This window comes from Onychomys torridus, chromosome 5 (genome assembly GCF_903995425.1).
Source record: "Onychomys torridus chromosome 5, mOncTor1.1, whole genome shotgun sequence".
Taxonomy (NCBI): Eukaryota; Metazoa; Chordata; class Mammalia; order Rodentia; family Cricetidae; genus Onychomys; species Onychomys torridus.
This window is the reverse complement of record NC_050447.1, coordinates 116,332,879-116,352,384: the sequence shown is the minus strand read 5'-3', so window position 1 is coordinate 116,352,384 and position 19,506 is coordinate 116,332,879. Positions and strand designations below refer to the sequence as shown.

At 44.5% G+C, this 19,506-nt stretch overlaps 1 protein-coding gene across 3 annotated transcripts; it reads left to right on the top strand.

The window, feature by feature from the left end:
• Positions 1 to 1,015: 1,015 nt before the first annotated feature.
• Positions 1,016 to 18,565, top strand: LOC118583400 (TBC1 domain family member 7). Of its 3 annotated transcripts, none has more exons than XM_036186704.1 (8): positions 1,016 to 1,194; positions 2,567 to 2,713; positions 3,628 to 3,708; positions 7,457 to 7,644; positions 13,207 to 13,344; positions 14,988 to 15,133; positions 17,105 to 17,120; positions 18,325 to 18,565. In XM_036186704.1, the coding sequence occupies exons 2-8, from the start codon at positions 2,602 to 2,604 to the stop codon at positions 18,409 to 18,411; spliced, it is 768 nt and encodes a 255-aa protein (XP_036042597.1). In that variant the 5' UTR covers positions 1,016 to 1,194; positions 2,567 to 2,601; the 3' UTR covers positions 18,412 to 18,565. The 3 variants fall into 3 exon arrangements, with proteins under 3 accessions (XP_036042597.1, XP_036042595.1, XP_036042596.1); XM_036186702.1 differs by having other exon boundaries at positions 17,105 to 17,234; XM_036186703.1 differs by having other exon boundaries at positions 1,016 to 1,212; positions 17,105 to 17,234.
• Positions 18,566 to 19,506: the final 941 nt, after the last annotated feature.

Sequence of the window (19,506 nt, the reverse complement as noted above, 5' to 3'; positions counted from 1 at the left end):
AAATAGAATATAACCCACAACTTGTACAGAAAAATAGCTCCTTTTCTAAAACAGTCTAGGAAGCCAGACTGTGGCTAACAATCCAAGAAGCTAAACAGTAATGTCTGGAACAGCTGGATCTTCATATTTCCCTAATCTAGTCCCTGCAACTCACTGCCAAACTGGGGAAGGCCAAAGAATACGCTTTCCATGACAGATCACATAGGACCCTCCAGCTCTGTTCAGCGGCTCCCAGCTTCCCCTGGAAAGCAGCCTCCATTGGCTGCACACCAGGCCAAAAGCCAAGTGCAGGCAACCCCCACCCCGTCCTCGCATAGTAAGTGAATAAACAGCTTTGCTTATGTTCCCTTGGTCATTGGGCGACCACTAAGTTTTGTTTTTAATTTTTAAACATTTATATGTATGAATATTTTGTCTGGGTGCATGTGCACCACGCTCGTGCCTAGTGCTGGCAGAAGCCAGGGGACTTTGGAATTCCTGGAACTGGAGTTAAGGATGGTTGTGAGTCACCACGTGAGTGCTGGACTAGAACTCCGTCCTCTGCAAGAGCAGTAAGTGCTCTCAACGGCAGAGCCATCTCTCCCACCCCTGAGCTTTTAATAGATGAGGACATACTTGTTCCCCCCGCCCCTGGACAATGAACGTTTGGGAGAAGCAGGACAGTGCTAACAATAAGCAAAGGCTTATCTCCGATTCTCCATCCAGCGAAGGGGAAGAAACACTGCCTGAGGGATCCCGGTCCCTATAGGGCAGGACCACGGCGGCCGGAGAAAGAAGAACACCCTAAGCACGCATGGCCGGACAGAGGGAGAGGCGATCGCTAGAGCCCTCGGCATCAAGAGTAAATGCCTGAAGGTGACAGGGGCAGACCTTGAAGCACAAGGGCGTACAGAACTTATACTACTAGAAGAAGTACTAGAGTTCAGCTCTTGCCAGATTTACCGCTTCAGTGCCCGGGTGTGGGTGGGGCTTCCTGCAGCTGCCCTCTGCGCACGCGCACTTGGTGCGACGTCACGTCCGGCAGCAGCGCCGGGCGAGCTGCCCCGGAGAAGGCCGGAGCGGGTGTGGGTGTGCCGCGGCATCGCTCCCCTCGCTCGCTCCGCCTCGGCGCTTGTGGTTCCGCCTGTCCGCCTGTGGCTCAGCGCGCCCGGCCTGCTCTCCGCTGCCTCCCCAGATCTCTTAGTCTGAACCCCGGTGTGTTTGCGTACAGAGGTGAAGCGTACATAGCCGGGAGAGCGGGGTCTGGGGCTTCACCGGGTGCTGGCACCTTACCCGCAGGTGGAGGCACCTGGGCAGGAATTGGCAGCATGTCCTTCAGGGCGACGCCTTTGCCATCACAGTGCAGGCTCAGAAAGGCTGTCCGCAGACAGCAGGGACCACGAATGCTTAAAAAAGAAAAAAAAAAAAAGGTTCAGAGCTTGCATTTTAATGCTTTGGATTTTTTAAAACAGCTATCAGGAGAGCGTGGAACTTTGTAAAAGCAATTCTAAATAATTGCTTTTTCAAAAATGAATTATAATCCTTCCCATGGCACAATCTGTTCAGATGGTATCTTCCCGACCCAAAGAAGAAGTCCATCCTCCCCTGGTCATTGGGGACGTCCCCGGGGGCATTTAGTAGCTGAAGACTGTATTCTTTGGAAGAATGTTTGCATCTTTAGTGCCTGACTCACTAACCTAGTTCGATCTTTTCTTGGTTTACCATCAGTATCACGAAGACTGTTCTGGAGGAATGATGGGCCTCTGAGATGATTTGAATGCTCATGCCGGGTTTTACCTCGGTTTTCTGCCTTCCATTGACTGTGGAGTGTCTGTCACTTATCATCTGTCTACATTCCTGACTGTCCTCTGGTTATACTTTAATGCTGTTTATCTGTTGGAGATTTTGAATTTTGATAACTACATTTGGCAGAAAAAAAATAAGTGGAGGACTTTACCCCTCTCATTTCCCCAAATGCCCGTTTAGAAAGCACAGCTAAGGAAAACAAAGAAAATGAAAGTCACTAGACTCCTACCTGAAGATAACTGTTGCTAATATTTTAGAGGTCCTCTTACTATTTTTTTTTTTTTTTAAATGCTTTTCTTGATTCGAGAGTGGTGGCCCACACATCTTATCTCAGAACTCAGGAGTCAGAGGCATAGATCTCTGAGTTTGAAGGCAGCCTGGGCTACTTAGTGAGATCCTAGTTGTGAGATCCTGGATGCAGAATCAGAATTCATACCCTTATTTAGTCCCTTTTACATAACATAACCTGCCTGTTTTTCCACTCATCTTTTCTATTCACAAGTTTATAATGGCTACAGGATATGTCACTGTGCTAAGGGCTCTCTTAAGTAAAGAATGAACCCCAGTCCCTACATTCTATCACCTTTTTTAGTAGCTTGGAGGACAGCTGACTCATGTCTTGTTTTTGATCAAGATGCATAAGGAAGGTGGGATTAGAGTTGTGTGAATTCAAAGATTTAATGCTCCTTGCTTAGGGGCAGGCAATTTTTCATATTTGATTTATTGAAAAGGCAGAGAAAATCACTTAATGTCTTCCCAATTTTTCTTTCTTTGGTTTTAGGCACACTAAAAAAACCCTCCCTCTTAGAATGAAATATGACTGATGATTCTCAGAGAAACTTTCGATCAGTCTACTATGAGAAAGTTGGGTTTCGTGGAGTTGAAGAAAAGAAATCACTGGAAATCCTCTTGAAAGATGACCCTTTGGGTGAGTCTTACCTGCTCCAGCTTATTGGTTTTCATCAGTCCTGGTGGGTGTTACCAAGTAAATATTACCTTAATGGACTCAAAGCAGTACTTATTACTTGCTGTAGTTTTTGGTGAAGAGACATGTCAGAGTGATGTAATTTGAGAAAAGTTGAAGATTTTTCAAGTTCAATGAGAGGCAAAAGGTTTGCAAAGCTTCTTACAAACACTGCAGAGTGTGGTGATGCAAGACTGTGCAGAACTCAAGAGGCAGAGGCAGACGGATCTATGAGTCCAAGGGCAGCCTGGTGTGCATGGAAAAGTTCCAGACATCCAGGGGATACATAGTAAGATACTCCTACCTTAGAAAGAACTCAATACTATTTTTTTTAAAAAATTAAGCCTATATATTTCCTTTCAATTTCTAGATACATCACCATGATTTCTCAGTAAACTCTGCAAGAACTCCAGTTATGATTTTTCTTTTGTGGAAGATAATTCTTCATTACACATTGATATTTAGTTTATTGTAAGCCAACAGTAATAAAGTATATTGTTACAGTAAAACAGAACCATAGTATAAAAACTTAAGTTGTATAAAGTACTTGTTGGCAGAGCTGGGAATGGAACCTAGGACCTAGCACATGCTAAGATGTGCTCTACCAAACTACTGCTGATGTTGGAGGGAGTGTAGTAGTATATGCAAAATCCATTTCTGTGCTGCAGCAGTGCTGTTTTAGATAGTTTAGTTGGTAGATGTGGGCTAGCCATGAGACCACTATGGCCTTTCCCGAGTTTGCTGATGGTGCAGTGGATTTCTCCCAAAAGTTTGTCTGAACTAGACTTTCCGTTTGAAGAAGTAGAACTGCACTTTCAGGTGCTGCGAGCCCATGTGACATTTCTTCCATTTGCTAATTGTTCTTTTTCTTCCTTTAGACATTGAGAAGCTTTGCACCTTTAGCCAGAGGTTCCCTCTTCCATCCATGTACCGTGCATTGGTCTGGAAGGTGCTTCTAGGTATGAGACGCGGGAGTTATGGGGATTGGTCTGGAAGGGGCTTCTAGGTATGAGACTCAGGTGTTGGGGATTCAATTTCAGAAGTATTGAATGGGATCCTTTGTCATCTTACAGTCAGAAGAGGAGGGCTTGCTTAGATTCTTTGCTGACTTTTAGGTCTTCTCCAGGAGGGCCAATTACTGCTCACTATAAAAGCCTTTAGGATAGCGACTTCAGCAGAATTATACTAACAATTACTCTTGGAGTGTCTGCTTATTAGTGGCAGAAGAGAGGATAATACTTGTTCATTAAATAAAGCCGTTGTGCACTCAGCTGTCTGGTGGGTATATGTGGTCATCATCTGCAAAAGTGATGACATTGGGCTGAGAGAAAGGAGAACTGGCCATCTTTGCTGTCATCTGGGTAACCAGGAAGAAGACCACAGTGGGCTCCAGTTCTGCATCTGTCCAGAGACATCTGGAGCTAAATTACTTTTAGGTTTTACTTAAGAGTGCCTTGTACTCTGGACTCTCGGTGGTAGAGGTTTGAGGCCTGATGCTTAGGAACTAGTCAGGCTTAGTGGTGAGTGTCTGGATCCCTAACCCTTTGTGGGTCTTAGAGATTGAGGCCTTGGGCTGGATTGTGAGTTTCAGGAAAGCCTTAGCCACAAAACAGGACACCCCTGTCCCCACATGAGTAACCATATTGACAAAGGATTGGAGAATGTGATTTGTTTAAGTGCATGTGAGTGTAGAGAGTTAATAATCAAAGAGTTAAGTTCTAAAACAGCTTCCTCAATGGTGTTTCCATAGAATCAGCTGTTTATTCATTGGTCTGTGCCACAGTTAATTGGATCAGTTTCTTACCGAGGTACATAAATGCCCATTTATCTTTTGAAATAAAAATGATATGACAGATTTTTTTAAAAAATGGGATCAGAGGTTTTTTTGTTTGTTTGATTTTCCTGCCTATTTCTGTGAGTGAATTCCAGAGCTGGGTGTCAAAATAAGGAGAACTGGATCAGTGTCTGCCATAAGCAGCTAGCTCACAGCACCCCTGTGAGCCCAGGATTTTCACCACCATTGCTGAGCCTGCTGGAGCATCTAATCCCCATTCATTATCACCGTCCATTTCTTCTTTCAACAGCTGGGGTTTACTAACTGGGATGGGGTAAGGATGGAGCTTTATGCAGAAGATGAGCTATTGCTATTTAGTAGGCATCGGTGGGTCCCATCACTAAGCCAAATAGTTTATAGAAATTGTGTACAGTGATTCTAGAATTCTGAGGGAAGTCTTAACTGTCCTAGATGGACACACACCCTAGGAGCCTAAAAATCTTACCTAATACCTGTGACAGACAAGGAATGAAAGCCTATGTTTGCTCACTTGGAGGACAGGAGTCGGGTGGGGTTAGATAACAGACCACAGGCTCCTTTTGTAGTGTACTGACACAGCCTGAGAAGTCTGCAGCCGTCAGTCTGGCCATGCAGTATGGAGGTCACAAGGGAATGCAAGCCATTCTAGAAGAAACTCCATGATAGCTTTTTGTTGAACACCTTGGCAGCGTTGGTGCGCTCCTTCCTGTCTGGTTGGGTGTGTGTGCTGACCATCTGCAGAATTCAAGATAACTGTTTAAGTTTTCCTCAAAGCATTTTTTTTCCTTGAGTTTTACATAAAGACTCTATAGTCAGCAAAATAAATTCATTTAAGGGTGCGTTTTAGGAAGTTATTATCAGTATCCATTTCTTATGGGTGTCCTGTGTGTCTTACGAAAGAGAAATGTGTCTGTGACATTTCCTGAGTGCCGAGGCCGAGCTGGCTCTTGTTTCTTACCTTCTTATCATCTAAGCCACCGTTGGTTTCCTGCCATAGTTAGAGGCACTGGAAATACAGAGTTGTCACAGTAGAAAGGATGTCTTATAGCCCACGCTTGGCTGCTTTGGGCTCTGTGGATGCTTCCTCTCTAGCACCATTTTAGGGAAATGTCCAAGAGAACTTTGGGGATGAACTCTTAGACCCGGGTCTGATGCTTGACATTCTGCTGCCTGTGGAAGGCCCAGCTATAGGTAGCTCTTCAGTGTACCAGCCAGATGGGGAGGACACTGAAGTGTGTTCCCTTGACTTCTCTGAGAAGCTGGCACAGAGCCCCGAAGACACACTGAGTTTACATCAGGAAAGGGCACTTAAGCATGCTTTATGGCCGGGGATTGTTGAGTTTGCCTAACTGCTATTTCCTGGAACATTCGTTAGAATAATTGGTCTGTGGGGTTTTGCATCAAAAGGGAGTCACAGTCAAATGAACTGCCTGACATGCATGTGCTAGCTGCTCTTCTGAGTACTTTATAGATTTGTCTCTTCATCTCAGCAGCTTGTAGAAGTAGATAGTATTATCTGATTTTCATGTGGGAGAAGATGAGACTCAGGAGAAAGGGAATTGCCGAAGATCTTCAAGTCAGTGAATTGTAGTCAGACCTCAAGCCCGGTGTCGTGACCCCAGAGTCTCTGACTCTGTCCAGCCTCATTACATTAATAGGGCTGGAATAAATAAAGTGAAAACACAGTTTACGCTAAAACTGAGCTTTCACAAGGCATTGTTACCATTCCGCAATCCATTTTCTTTATTGTGCATTGGTGTTTTGTCTGTGTGAGGGTGTTGGGCTCATCTGCCCCACTTCCTGCCTCTGCTAGATGAGGACACAAATGCCCACATTTGTGTGTGGGTTTTTTTGTTTTGTTTTGTTTTGTTTTGTTTTTTGGTTTTTCAAGACAGGGTTTCTCTGTAGCTTTGGTGCCTTTTCTGGATCTCACTCTGTAGCCCAGGCTGGCCTTGAACTCACATAGATCTGCCTGCCTCTGCCTCCTGAGTGCTGGGATTAAAGGCGTGTACCACCACTGCCCGGCAAATGCCCACATTTGTGAGAGACTGAAACATTGGTGATAGTACTGGTACTGGCCGAGCCGAGACTGGAGCCCAGTGTCACTGAAGACCTGGCCAGTCATCTCCCACTGTTTTCACTATGCCATTTACCTATAAAAAATAAAGAGGGAGGTCAATGAGATGACCCCATGAGTGAAAATGCACAAGCTTGGCAGCCTGAGTTCATTTCCCAGAACCACCTACGTAAAGGTGGAAGGAGAGAACTGACTCTACAAAGTTGTTCTCTTCATTCACACACACACACACACACACACACACACACACACACACACACACACCACAAACATATGGTTCATTCTAAGGCCTAATGAGCCATAAGCATAGTTAAATAATGACCATAAAGTATCACAGAAATGTAATGTGAGATGACCTTGTTGATGAAGACCATGGGCTTCTTTTGCCTCAGTGATAGGATATTCTGTTTTCTCATTAATTCGAGGGAGAAAAGGATTCAACACACTGTTCTGAGATGTAGGAGGCCATGTGCCAGAAGTGGGGAGAAGCCCCAGGAGCTAAAGGTAGCCTCAGCTGCTAGCCACGAATGGAGTACACTGTTGTTACAGTCGCTGTGGTTCTTGTCTTGAAATCATGTCACATTTGTCCAAAGGCTCTTGTACTGCCATCTCATTCCCCCTAATCTCAGGGCTGTGCCATCTTGCAAAGCTCTTAACATTTAAGAGAATTAGAGTGAGACTCTCTGAAAGGGAATCTACATGGTCATTATTCCTGTGAGTCTCAACTGTGTGGACTGCGTCTCACAGGATTCTTTTCACTGGAGGAGGGATTTGGGTAGTGTCTCATCTGCCCTTGTCCTGTCCCATCTCTCTGTAGGGATCTTGCCTCCACACCATGACTCCCATGCCCAGGTGATGGCCTGTCGCAAAGATCAGTACTTTGATGTCCTTCATGCCCTGAGAGTAGTTCGCTTCATCAATGACGCCACCCCTCAGGTTGAAGTGTATCTTCGCATGTATCAGCTTGAGTCTGGGAAGTTGCCTCGAAGTCCCTCTTTTCCGCTGGTGAGTGGTCATTCTCACTTGACAATTAACTCAGCCCTTTTCCTAAAAATTACTTTTTACTTTGTCTGTTAATGTGTTTGCAGAGCTGTGGATCGAACCTAGGTCCTCAGGAATGCTAGGCAATACCACTGGGCCACACCTCTAACACTTTATTCCTGCTAGCTTCTGTTGCATAATGTTTTGCCTTAGAAACTTTCAGTGGTTTCCCATTGTTGGTAGAAAGAAAAATGAAAGCAAAATGAAGGACCTGAGGGTCAATGTTACTTTAAAAATGTGTTTTGTTTTGGCACAGTCACACATTGCTTAATGATGGATATGTGTTCTGAGAAATGTGTCATTGGACATTTACTCATTTGTAAAATAATGTATTTATATTTGCTCAAACTGGGATGACTGTGACATTACTAGGCAGTTTAATTTTAGAGGATCACTATCCTAGTTTAGGTCTATGGCTGACTAAAATGTTATTATATGATACATGACTATAATCACAAACTTTAAATACTACTAAGAATGTCTTTATCATTTTAATGATGTTTCCAGTTGTTAACATTTAATGACATCTGCTTTGCTACTCTCCCCTGTGTATGCATTATCCTCCCTCCTGCCTCCTCTTCCTTCCTTTCTCTAAAAAAATTATTTAATTTTAGGTAGGTGTATGGGTGCTTTGCCTATATGTACATCTGTGTGCCACTTGCATGCCATTGGATTTCCTGGAACTGGAGTTGCAAACGGTTGTGAGCTACCATGTAGCTGCTGGGAGCCAAGCCCTTGTCCCCTGGAAGAGCAGCCAGTGCCATCTCTCCAACCTCACTTTTGTCTTCTTTTGAGACAAAGTCTCCCTATGTATGCAGTGCAGGCCAGCTTCCAACTCAATATCCTCCTGCCTCTGCCACATGGGTGCTAGGATTATAGGTATGTGCTGCCATTTCCTGCTGTGCACATATACTTCTTTGTATAAGCCATGAGAGAGCAAGGGTGAGTCAGGATGTTTCTCATGGAGACAAGGCATCTCTGTAGGTGAGCACGGCACAGTAGTGAAGCCAGGGAGTCAGCACTGTAACAGCACTCAGTCTGACCTACAAGTTCCATTCTTATTTGCTCAGTTGTTCTAGGGACGCCCTTCATCACAAATAAACAAAAAGTCTAGTTGCAGATTTGATTTTGGACTGTGAATTACACTGAATTGCCATGCTGCTGTGCACACCTTTGATTTTGGATGGTCCTCTGTCTTTCTCTTTCATGCCCTAGACACTTGTGACAGGTATTGGTCAGTGATTTTACAGGAACTCCTCACCTTGGGTCTGGCGGTGCCCCCTCCTGGTACCATCCAGGCTCTTCTCTTTGGCAGGGACACCCATGGGTGATGCATCCTCAGTGTGCTGGGTCAGGAGGCTCACCATGGCTTTGCCTCGTGAACACCCGTTAACTTTGATCCTTTGGTAAGGTAGTGCCTACTGGGTTTCTCCTGGAAAGTTATTCTGTCTCCCTTTGTAATCACTATTTCCCTTTGTAGGGGAGACATTTAAAACCCGCTCTGTAATTATCCTCTTCCTTATTAAAGTTTGTCTCATACATTTGACCATTCTTTGATTTAAATTGTATGTACGTATGTATGTATGTATGTATGTATGTATGTATGTATGTATTAGTCTTTCATCTTTAAGTAATTTTGGACACAGAAGAAAGTTGTAGAACAGTTCACCACCCCCATGCACCTTTGCCTAGCATCCTCAGGTACTGGGTCTTCCAAACTGCAGTTTGATGATGAGAGCTTACAGATCCGCTTTGACAATGGTCTAGAAGTTAAGCTGTACTCCTTTTTGAGATCTTGCTGCTTGTCCCCTGATGCCACTCTGATCCCGGACCCAGTCCTGGATCAACTTTGTGCCATTCTTGGTCCTAAACCCACTGGTCTTCAGACTTGTTTGCTCTTCCGTGACCTTGACACTTTTGGAGCGCATGAGTCTTCAGGATTTCTCCGTCCGCCTGATGTTTCCTGGTGACTAGAACCTGGGTATGCTTTATTGGCAAGGGTAGCAAGAGAAGTGCTGGAGGCTTGGGTACCTCGGGGCAGGTGCTGCCTGCCAGGCCCCTCCCCTGTAAGCTGACTCTTTGTAATTAGTGAGTAACTCGTGCAAAGGAACTCTGAGGTTTTTCATATATATATATAAAATGTGTGTATATGTATATACATGCATAATATATGCACACATCTACATACATATGTGTATACACATACGCACACACATATTTCTTTCTTTCTTCCTTTTTTTTGAGACAGAATTTCACTGTGTAGCCTTGGCTGGCCTGGTCTTGAACTCACAGAGCTCCATCTGCCTCTGCCTCTTGCATCTTGGGATTAAAGGTGTGTGTCACCTGCATGGAGTTTGGGGGCTTGTAAATACCCTCATTATTATTATTATTATTATTATTATTATTATTATTATTGCCTAAAATGTTTTTATTGCTCTGATTGCCAAATGGTGAGTCTCTATTCCTGAATTCTTTCTGCACCTGTTAACTGCATCTGTAAGAGTTTCCCTTTACATTTATTTATTAATGTCATTGTGGATGTATGGAGTCCTTTTAACTTAATGGTCTATAATATTTTATTGCCGTTTTTTCTTTTGATGTTCAAAATGCTCCGGCTTCGGCCATAGGAGCCCTTTCATCTGACGCCGGTGTCTGTTTGATACGTTCACTGTTCTGAATGTTTTCTGACATTTTCTCACAAAAAGAAGCTCCAGGATCGGCTTTCACTTCCTGTGCTGCAGCTCTGGCCTGAGCCTTTGTTTCTGGTCTCCTGGGCTGTTTGCTTTTAGGCTCACTTAGTAGACAGAAGTAGAAAATGTATGTGTATACATCCATATGTATTCATACATGCCAATATATATATGTGCATGTGAAAAAAATAGAGGTGTGCTGTTGGACGTGGAACCCAGAGCACCCTGCATGCCAGATGAGTGCACTACTGCTGAGTCATACCTCAGCCTTTCTATATTAGTCTATGTCTCTCTGTATTATAATCAAAATCCTGGGTTCATGATGATAAGTCCAATTCCACCCCAGTATTAAAAGTTCATTTTAGCCTTCCCTAGCACAGCTGCAGATATTAAAAAATTCTCATTATCCTGAGGTATTTGCTTCTGGTTCATGTTCCAGCCAATGTTGTCAGCCATTCCTGGCCACTTTATTGCAACTGTCTAGGTGTTTTAATGAAGATTTAATTTATTTGGCTAAAGCAGGATGAAATTTTCAAGCAAGGATTTGTACAAAAGTTTTGATTATCTACAAAATTTGTTTTTTAATGAAGACTAGGCTCTGTACCAGGTGTGGCATCACCCACCTCTAACCCAGTACTCAGAGGCTGAGAGGGGGCTTTTGAGTTTGAGACCAGCTACATAGTGAGATCTTGCCTCTAAAAAACTTTACTTATTTTATATATGTCTTATTATATATGTTATATTTGTAGGAAGTTAATGGAGTTCCTGTGACAAATTAGCACTAATGAAGGCCATCCATTCACTCTTATTACATTTATGGAAAGGCAGTAGAGCCCCAAATGTGAAATGCCATTTAAGACAATCTCATTTTCATATTCCTCAGTGTCAGCACTGTGACATTGATAGTACCACATGAGTTCTGTGGTTCTGGGACTGAATCTGTGGCCTCTCAGATGCTAGGCAAATGCTCTACCACTGGGCTACATCCTTTATTTTACCTTTTACTAAGTTGCCCAGTTGCAAACCTCGTACCTTAGCTTCCTGAGTAGCTGGGACTACAGGCCCATACACGAGAAGGGTTATGAGTTCTTGAACTACACATCAAATATGGTTAGTGACTCCATTAGTGTAAGCATTCTAAACTCTAGACTTGATTTCCACTTGTCCCTGCTCACTGGTCCGTGCTCTGAGCCCAGGCACCTTCCCTGCAGTCTCAGGTGCACTTGCTGTCTTAACGTGGATGGGAGACTCTGTCTCCCCACCTTTCCCTGTACACCCAGCCTCTCTTACACTGTTATCTGGTGGTAAGAGCACATGAGTGCTCAGCTGGAGCACAACTGGACAAAGGACATTAGTCTCTTGTGGCAGACCAGCCCCCATATTTATTTACCCCAAGAACTCTTGAGGATTGAGGAATAAGAGACTTACTTAGAAGTACAGAGGGGGAGAAACAGAAAACACAGGATAGACTTGGGTGGGCCTGAATCCTGATCCACCAGCCCAGAGGTCTATTTATAACAACGCCAAGGGGTGGAGCAAAAGACCTCCCCCTTGCTAGTTACAGTCAAGTGCAGACCCTCACAAACACCTGACACTCAAGCCCGTGGTCTAATCAATCTGCCATGCAGTCCTGCTGGGTACAGCCACTAGGAAACCTAGTGGGCTACAACAGTCTCCCCTTGACCTGTCAGAGTGTCAGGGAGCAGCCAGTGACATGCCATCTGCAGGGTCACACAGGCCAGTCCTAGGACCGTAGGAGCCCTGAAGATTTCCTTTCCTTCTTGCTCCTTTGTGTCCTCCAATACTCTCATAATGTTTAGAGAAATACATTCCTTTTGTCCTAACTCTGTGACTCCTTGCATTTTATGGATATCAACAAGCTGAAAGAAAGCCTAAGATTGAACTGCTTTTTATCAAACCAGGAATTTTGATTTAGCTTGGGGCTTCTCAGGGGAATAGAAAGGTATTTCTTAATTTCCTTTTAATCTTAAAAGTATCAAACTATGAAAGCCTAGATGAAAATGTAAGGTTTTTCATTTTTGTTTGTTTTTGTTTTTGCTTTTTTGAGACAGGGTTTCTCTATGTATCCCTAGCTGTCCTGGATCTCGCTCTGTAGACTAGGCTGGCCTCGAACTCACAGAGATCTGCCTGCCTCTGCCTCCTGGCTGGGTTGTTTTTTTTTTTTTTTTTTTTTTGGTTATTGTTGTTTGTTTGGTAGGTTGGTTTTTGGTGTTGATTGCAATGATTGAAAACAAAATAACTTTCTAAATAGAGTTTCAGTTGTAGAAGACTCATGTGTTGAAAATTACTTGAGGATTTATTTTCACGTTTGACTATTAACAGATCTGAGACATGTCACTCCCCTGCTCCTAAAATTCTGATTCTGGGCTGTTTAAACATTTAGGTAGGACAGCATTCTAAAGCTGTGTGGAAGCTTGCACAGAAAGCAGTGTTTTGGGAGCCCACTGGGAGTCCCATATTCCTAAGCTGGGTCCTGCACATATTCCTAAATGGTTTGTGTTATCACCTCCCTTTGAAGGAGCCCTGATCTAGCATGGAGGCTGGCTGGGTGGAGAGAGACCCTGCCTTGCCTGTGATTGCAGACCCCACCCGAGAGCCAGCTGTTGTTCAGCCATTCTGACTCTCATGGGTCCCTGTAGCTGCCGTCCTTCCCTTCCCCTGCTCTTCTCCTTTTCTGACATGCTGCCTTCTGATGCCTCCCTGATTTTATGAATGTGTCCTCTTCAGGATGCAGTATTACATCCTGGATTTTCAGGAAAGAAACATATCTTCCCCTCTGCCACCTCCCTCTTGAGCTTTCTTACTGATCTTCCAGGAGCCGGAGGATGAAGTCTTTCTGGCCATTGCTAAAGCCATGGAGGAGATGGTGGAGGGTAGTGTCGACTGTTACTGGATCACCCGATGCTTCATGAAGCAGTTAAACAGCAAGTTCCGGGACTCTTTACCTCAGCTGGTAAGGAAGGGGGTTTGATTTTGTTTTTGTTTTTGAACGGGAGTGTTACTGGTAATAAGCAGTGTCAGGACACTCCTACCCCAGTTGCTGCAGCTGTGGCTGGTGGACCCTCTAGAGTAGCTTCTGGCAGATGTTTTCTGCAAAGACCAGAGGGTGTTTCCCATGGAATGCTCCGGTGTGCCCTTTGAAGCCACTGGATCTGCAGTTGGAGGGCTGCCGGCTCTCGGGGGTGGGCTCACTTGCACACACCTGCTCCAGAGTAGTCCTGGCCCTGGTCCAGACCCACTGGCTTGTCTAGCACGTTCCCTTTGTGAGTTAGGCTTTCTGTCTGCCCAAGTGTATGGAAGGCCTAAGTGATAGGACCTTGTTCCCACATAGCATCAAGTCCAGAGCGAGGGCAGTCAGAGCTGGTGAATGGGACTCCAGGCTCCTGTCATTTTGTTCCAGCATGCACATATGTACACACATACACATCTGAACACATGAAATGAATTACTCTCTACATGAGCCCTGCCATTTTTTTGTTTGTTTGTTTGTAACTCAGTACTTGGAGAATTTCTAGGCTCACTCAGATAAACCAGTGGCTTTCAGTTCTGACTTCCTGTTAATACACCAGAGATCTGAAAAATTTCTTATCTCCTTTCCTCTTCACCAGACCAGTGAAATCATAGTCTCTTGTTTGGGGCCCAGAATTCTAATGTTTCAAAGCCTTGGGCAATTCTGATTGTAGCTAGGATTGACAGCCTCTCATTTGGAATCGCTTTCCTACATAATTTACTCAGTGTTTCCGCTTAGGAATTTGCTCTAATTAAGTCTAATAGCCCCACACTGACAATAAGCAGGCCCTTGATCCTGTGTGTGTGTGTGTGTGTGTGTGTGTGTGTGTGTGTGTGTGTGTGTGTTCTATTAAAGGGGGTTGGGTGTCCTCTATCTTTCTCCACCTATTCCTTTAAGTAGCTTTTCTCCCTGAACCTGGGCTTGTGTCTTCTTGGCTGGAAGCCAGAAAGCTCTTGTGATCTTCCTGTCTCTGCCTCTCTTGGGAGCTGGGGTTACAGTCATGCATGGGATGCCTAGCCTGTTACATGGGTGCTGGCGTCTGAGCTCTAGTCCTCATGATTATACAGTTTCTCTAGCCACAGGCTCTCCTATGTGGCCAGGCTGGCTTCAGACACCCTTGTTGTACCTCAGAGTCTTGAGTGCTGAGGTTAGATGTTTGCTCCACCTCAGCCAGCTTTCCTTCCCCTTTTCATCTCTATATGATTGGTTGCTCTAGATCGCCCGGGGTTGCCATGGGCCTGTCCTAGCTTTCCATAATACTTGACTCTTGCTTTAGACTCTGCTTTGCTGTTGGAGCTGATAGTGCAGTACCAGGGTGACAGCCATGCCATTCTGCCTGGTTATCGCCCTGTGGGATGAGCATAGGAAGAGTCCTGCATCCTGAGAAAGCCCTCAGGCCCAGTGTGGTGACCCTTCTCAGTACTAACCAAAAACTGTTGTGTTAGGACTGACTTGATGGTTCTCAGGTTTTGTCTTCTAGTACGTTCTCTTACTTAGCATGTACATTTTTTTTCTGCCTAAGTTGCAGCATGAGGTGATATTATGTCACAGGAAACAAGTAATCATTTTTGCTATGTAATCTTTAGCCCAAGGCCTTTGAACAGTACTTGAATCTGGAAGATAGTAGGCTGCTGAGTCACCTGAAGACATGTTCTGCGGTGTCCAAACTTCCTTATGATCTCTGGTTCAAAAGGTGCTTCGCGGGATGCCTGCCTGAGTCCAGTTTACAGAGGTACGTGTTTTCCCATTACATAGAGGCAGTTTGGGGTCGGAAAGAGTTCCTGGCCCTTCTGTGGTCATCCCTCTAAATTGGAGTTTGCTTCAGAACAGGAAGGTGATTCAAAGCTGCATTCCCCAGCAGTTTCTGTAACTGTGACGTGGTTCTCCTTCTTGTTGAATACATGTCTACAAAGATTGTGGGCCTCTGTGTGGATGCTGTGAGGCAGTGATATCTGAAACAGTGTGGGCCTGTGTGCTTCTTCTCTAGACAGGTGTTGGTTCCTGACAGACAGATGCCTTCTTATTTCTTAGACATTTCATGATATCCCCAAAAGAGCTGAAGGCTGTCAGAGACAAACTTTGTTTCTCCAGTCATCTTGAGACACATGTTAAGGGTATTTCTTAGTTCCAGCCCCACAACCCAGGTCCTGGTGACGTTGTTTTGAAGAAAGGAAGTCAGTATATAGAGAGCATTAGAAGAAAATGTGTAACTTAGCATACAGAGTCTAATACCAACTTCAAAAGTTATAGGAATTATCAAATGATTATTTTAGAGTAATAGCAGATCAAGGACTAGCTCCTGGGTCTTGGGAAGGGCTCAGTGGGTACAATGGTTTGCTGTATAAACATGAAGACTTGAGTTTGGATCCCCAGCACCAATGTATACAGCCAGGTGTGATGGCATGTCTGTAAACCTCTCACTGGCAGGTGTCTGTGGAGACAGGCAGGTCCTTGGTGCTCACTAGACAGCTAGTCTAGCCAATTGGTGAACAGGAAGTTCAGTGAGAGACTATCTCAAAAAATGTAAGTGGAATGTTGTGTCATATTCTGACTGTGTTCTGACAAATAAAGCTTGTCTGGAGTCAGAGGGTGGAGCTACCTACTGACCATAGAGGTTTGGAGGATTGAGGACAGATAGCATACAGGAAATAGTAAGGCAGGGCTGAGAGAGGATCTTGACCTTTCTGGATGGAGGAATGAAAGAGGTAGGAAGCAACTGGTGGCTGCTCCCAGTTCTCTGATCCTACAGGTTCTTACCCCAATATTTGATTTCTGATTTTTATTGATAAAGATTAGTAAATTAAAGCTTCTTTTGGCACCCAACATGGGGCACCATATGTAATTGGAGTTTTTGTGTCCTGCCTGCCAGTTCTCAATTAAATGACTCAGAAGCTGAATATAAATTATAAATGCTCAGCTGATAGCTTAGGCTTGTTACTAGCTAACTCTTACATTTAAATTAACCCATTTTTATTAGTCTATGTATTGCTACATGGCTTGTGGCGTTACCTATCCTCTATCATGTCTTGCTTCCTGGGTGACTAGCTGGTTTCTTCTGACTCTGCCCTCCTTCCCAGCATTCTCAGTTTGGCTTTCCTTCCTAACTTCTGCCCAAGTACCAGCCTGTCAGCTTTTTCTTAACCAATGAGAATAATACATATTCACAGTGTAGAAAAGGATTGTTTCACAGCAGTGGAACACAATAGAGGGAGCTACCCTACATTAAACCCAGCCTCAACAAGTGTTTACATATATGTGCATGTGTACCTAAACACAGGCATGTTACATACACACTCATAAAGAGCCTTTGGATAAGAGCCTTTGGATAACCTATTCCAGGCTCACTGGCAATGAAATGACTTCGGCTGACATTTTGTTGTCCTGAGGTGTATGCAAACCATGCTGGCATTACATGACTGTAGCAGGATACACACCCTGGTTAGGACTTTCTTTTCCTTCACTATCAACTTCTAAGCAGGCATTTGGAACACTCAAACACAGCAGTAACTTTAAATGAACTTCATTTTTCCCACATAAAGCTATCCTATCTAGAATCTATCATGTTGTTGATACTGAGTATTTCACAGTTGTTCTTTGAAACATGTACTTAAAATGAGTGGAATCTGATTTTATTTTATAATCTGAGATATCTGATAACATCAATTTTGCACTCCTGTAATTTGGTGAACTCTCTGTTTTGTAGGGTCTGGGATAAAGTTGTAAGTGGATCCTGTAAGATCCTAGTTTTTGTAGCAGTAGAAATATTATTAACCTTTAAAATAAAAGTCATGGCGTTGAACAGTGTGGAGAAGATAACCAAGTTCCTGGAAAACGTGAGTGCTATGTCTCCTTTGATTTGGAATCTGGAAATGGAAGCAGCCTGGCAAGCCTGATTTTCCTGTTGTGTTACATTAATAGCATGTTTTTACTCTACAAAAGCATTTTGTTGTTGTTTTGAGATTGTGATTTATGTTCACATTTATGAGAGATGTGATTATGGGGCTATATACCCCAAGCTGCCTCCAGTTCTTGGTAATCTTCCTGCTCCTGCTTCCTGGATGCTGAGATTACAGTCAAGCATGCCACTTCTGGCAGAAAAAAAAGTTATTTTTTCTTAACAGCATTGCTGTCCCCCTCTTCTCTTTGGGGCAGGGTGTTGGTCTGCACAGCAGGCCTCCTCCTCACACTCCCTCCCAGTGTGTGAGTGTGGTGAGGTGGAGTCTCCTCCCCAGAGAGCACAGCAGGAACAGGAAGCAGTGTGAATGAGCACTGTTGGGGGTTCTCTAGGCCTTTTCCTGCCACTGGTGAATTCCCAGCTGGGTTGGTTAATGTGTAATGCACCTAAGTATTATTAGTGCATGCTGAAAAAGGCCTTAGTGAACCAGCTCCTCCTCCCTCTTAGAACATTCTCTCCTGGGTAAATAGTAAAGAGATTGAACCTGCAGAGAGTACTTATGGAGCAGACTCAGAATCCCCCCACCCCCTTTAATTAACCAGCTTTAACATGTGAAGTGTGGCCTGGTAAATAATAAGAGATAAGTGAATGTGTCTGTGTTCATTAAATGAATCATCATTATTATACTAATTAGTGGCCAACAGTGCTAGGCATGTGCCAAGCAAGAGCTATCTTCTGCCATCCTGTGAACAGCTCTGTGAATTTGGGCTCTTGTTCCCCTGTTTAGAGATCAGTGCTAGACCTTAGGCAGCTGAGTACTCATCCAGGGCCAAGTGGTGAGTAGACAGTGAAAGATTGCCTGGTACCAGAGCTACTCAGTGTGTCCCCAGGAGCACTGAATCATTGCAAAGCTGCTACCGCCTTCCCAAACCAGAGAAAGCTCCATGGAAACAGGTCTGTCACAGAATGAGAGGTGATCCTGAGAAACAAACATAGACATTTCACTTGTACTTCTTTGTTTTTCACAGATTCCTCAGGACAGCTCAGACGCTATTGTGAGCAAGGCCATCGACTTGTGGCACAAACACTGTGGGACCCCAGTCCACTCAGCCTGACAGCTTGTGACGTTGTGGTGGACAGTCTGCAGACCCTCCCTGAGCACTTTGTCCACGTCACTTGGTCTACTAACTGTTTAGAAATGGTAATCTTGCTGTGGTGCTCAAAATGCAACACCCCCATCCCCTACCGAGTAAAGTAATTTAATCACAATGCCTGGTGCAGTGTCTCCTGGGGACGCCTGCGTGCAGCTCTGGGATGGTGTTTGAAAGGGTGGTTAGGAAATCCTCCTGGTGCTTAGGCAGCTCAGGTTGGGTGCAGCCGGGGTATGCTAGGAAAGTACAAGTGAAGTCTTGCCTCCCTCTAATGAGCACACCGTACTTAGGTACTTCGGCCTCTTTCTGGAAAAAGAACAGCTTTCTTTTCTTGGCACATTGGATTTGGCTTTTGCCTTCTGTTGACCTAGAATGTGTGTAAGTGTAAGCCGACAGCTCTCTCATGCTCAGTCTTGCTAAACTGGCTTAAAAACAGTCCTTGTGTTTTCTTACATGGTCCCTGCTCCTCTTTCGCCAGCTGGACTGAACTTTTTTTTGAGACAAGGTCTCATTCTATACTTTGCTTTCTGGAACTCATTATATAGCTGGCCTTGAACTCCTGGCAGCCCTCCTGCCTCAGCCTCCTGAATGCTGGGATTACTGGCATGAAGCTTTTATTGAATAAAACACCTCTAAATTTACCTTCTAGGAGAGAGCACTTGCTTGATATTTGTGGGTCTCTTGGTGTTTTCTACCAAATCGTTAAATGTCAGGTGGACTTTCTAGCACCCTCTGCTCCCACAGGATTAGCAGAGGTGGCAGGCTCAGGTTAGTAGCCATGATCCTCAGACCATATTCTGTCACATAATGGCCACCCTTCATGAAGTGTTTGATGACTTTGAGACCAGGGAGTGAAACAGGCCTTGTGAAACTTACTCAGCTCACAGGCCTGCAAGAGTGTGGGGGTAAAGCAGAGTCTTTGCACCATCCCCCCCTCACACTGAGGCAGGGAGATGATGAAATTATGGAGTTATACTTCTGAGAGTCCAGCCCCTCCCTAATGTGTGGAACAGCTGCTGACAGGGCTGAGAAGAAACAGAGCTCCTGAGAGCATCCGGT

What these genes read in the sequence shown, in the direction of transcription:
- LOC118583400 (XM_036186702.1), top strand. Translation starts at nt 2,602, where the DNA reads ATGACTGATGATTCTCAGAGAAACTTTCGATCAGTCTACTATGAGAAA. An exon ending in GAAGTCCCTCTTTTCCGCTG is followed by an intron (nt 7,645 to 13,206) that starts GTGAGTGGTCAT and finishes CTGATCTTCCAG; the next exon opens with GAGCCGGAGGATGAAGTCTT. An exon ending in TAACCAAGTTCCTGGAAAAC is followed by an intron (nt 17,235 to 18,324) that starts GTGAGTGCTATG and finishes TGTTTTTCACAG; the next exon opens with ATTCCTCAGGACAGCTCAGA.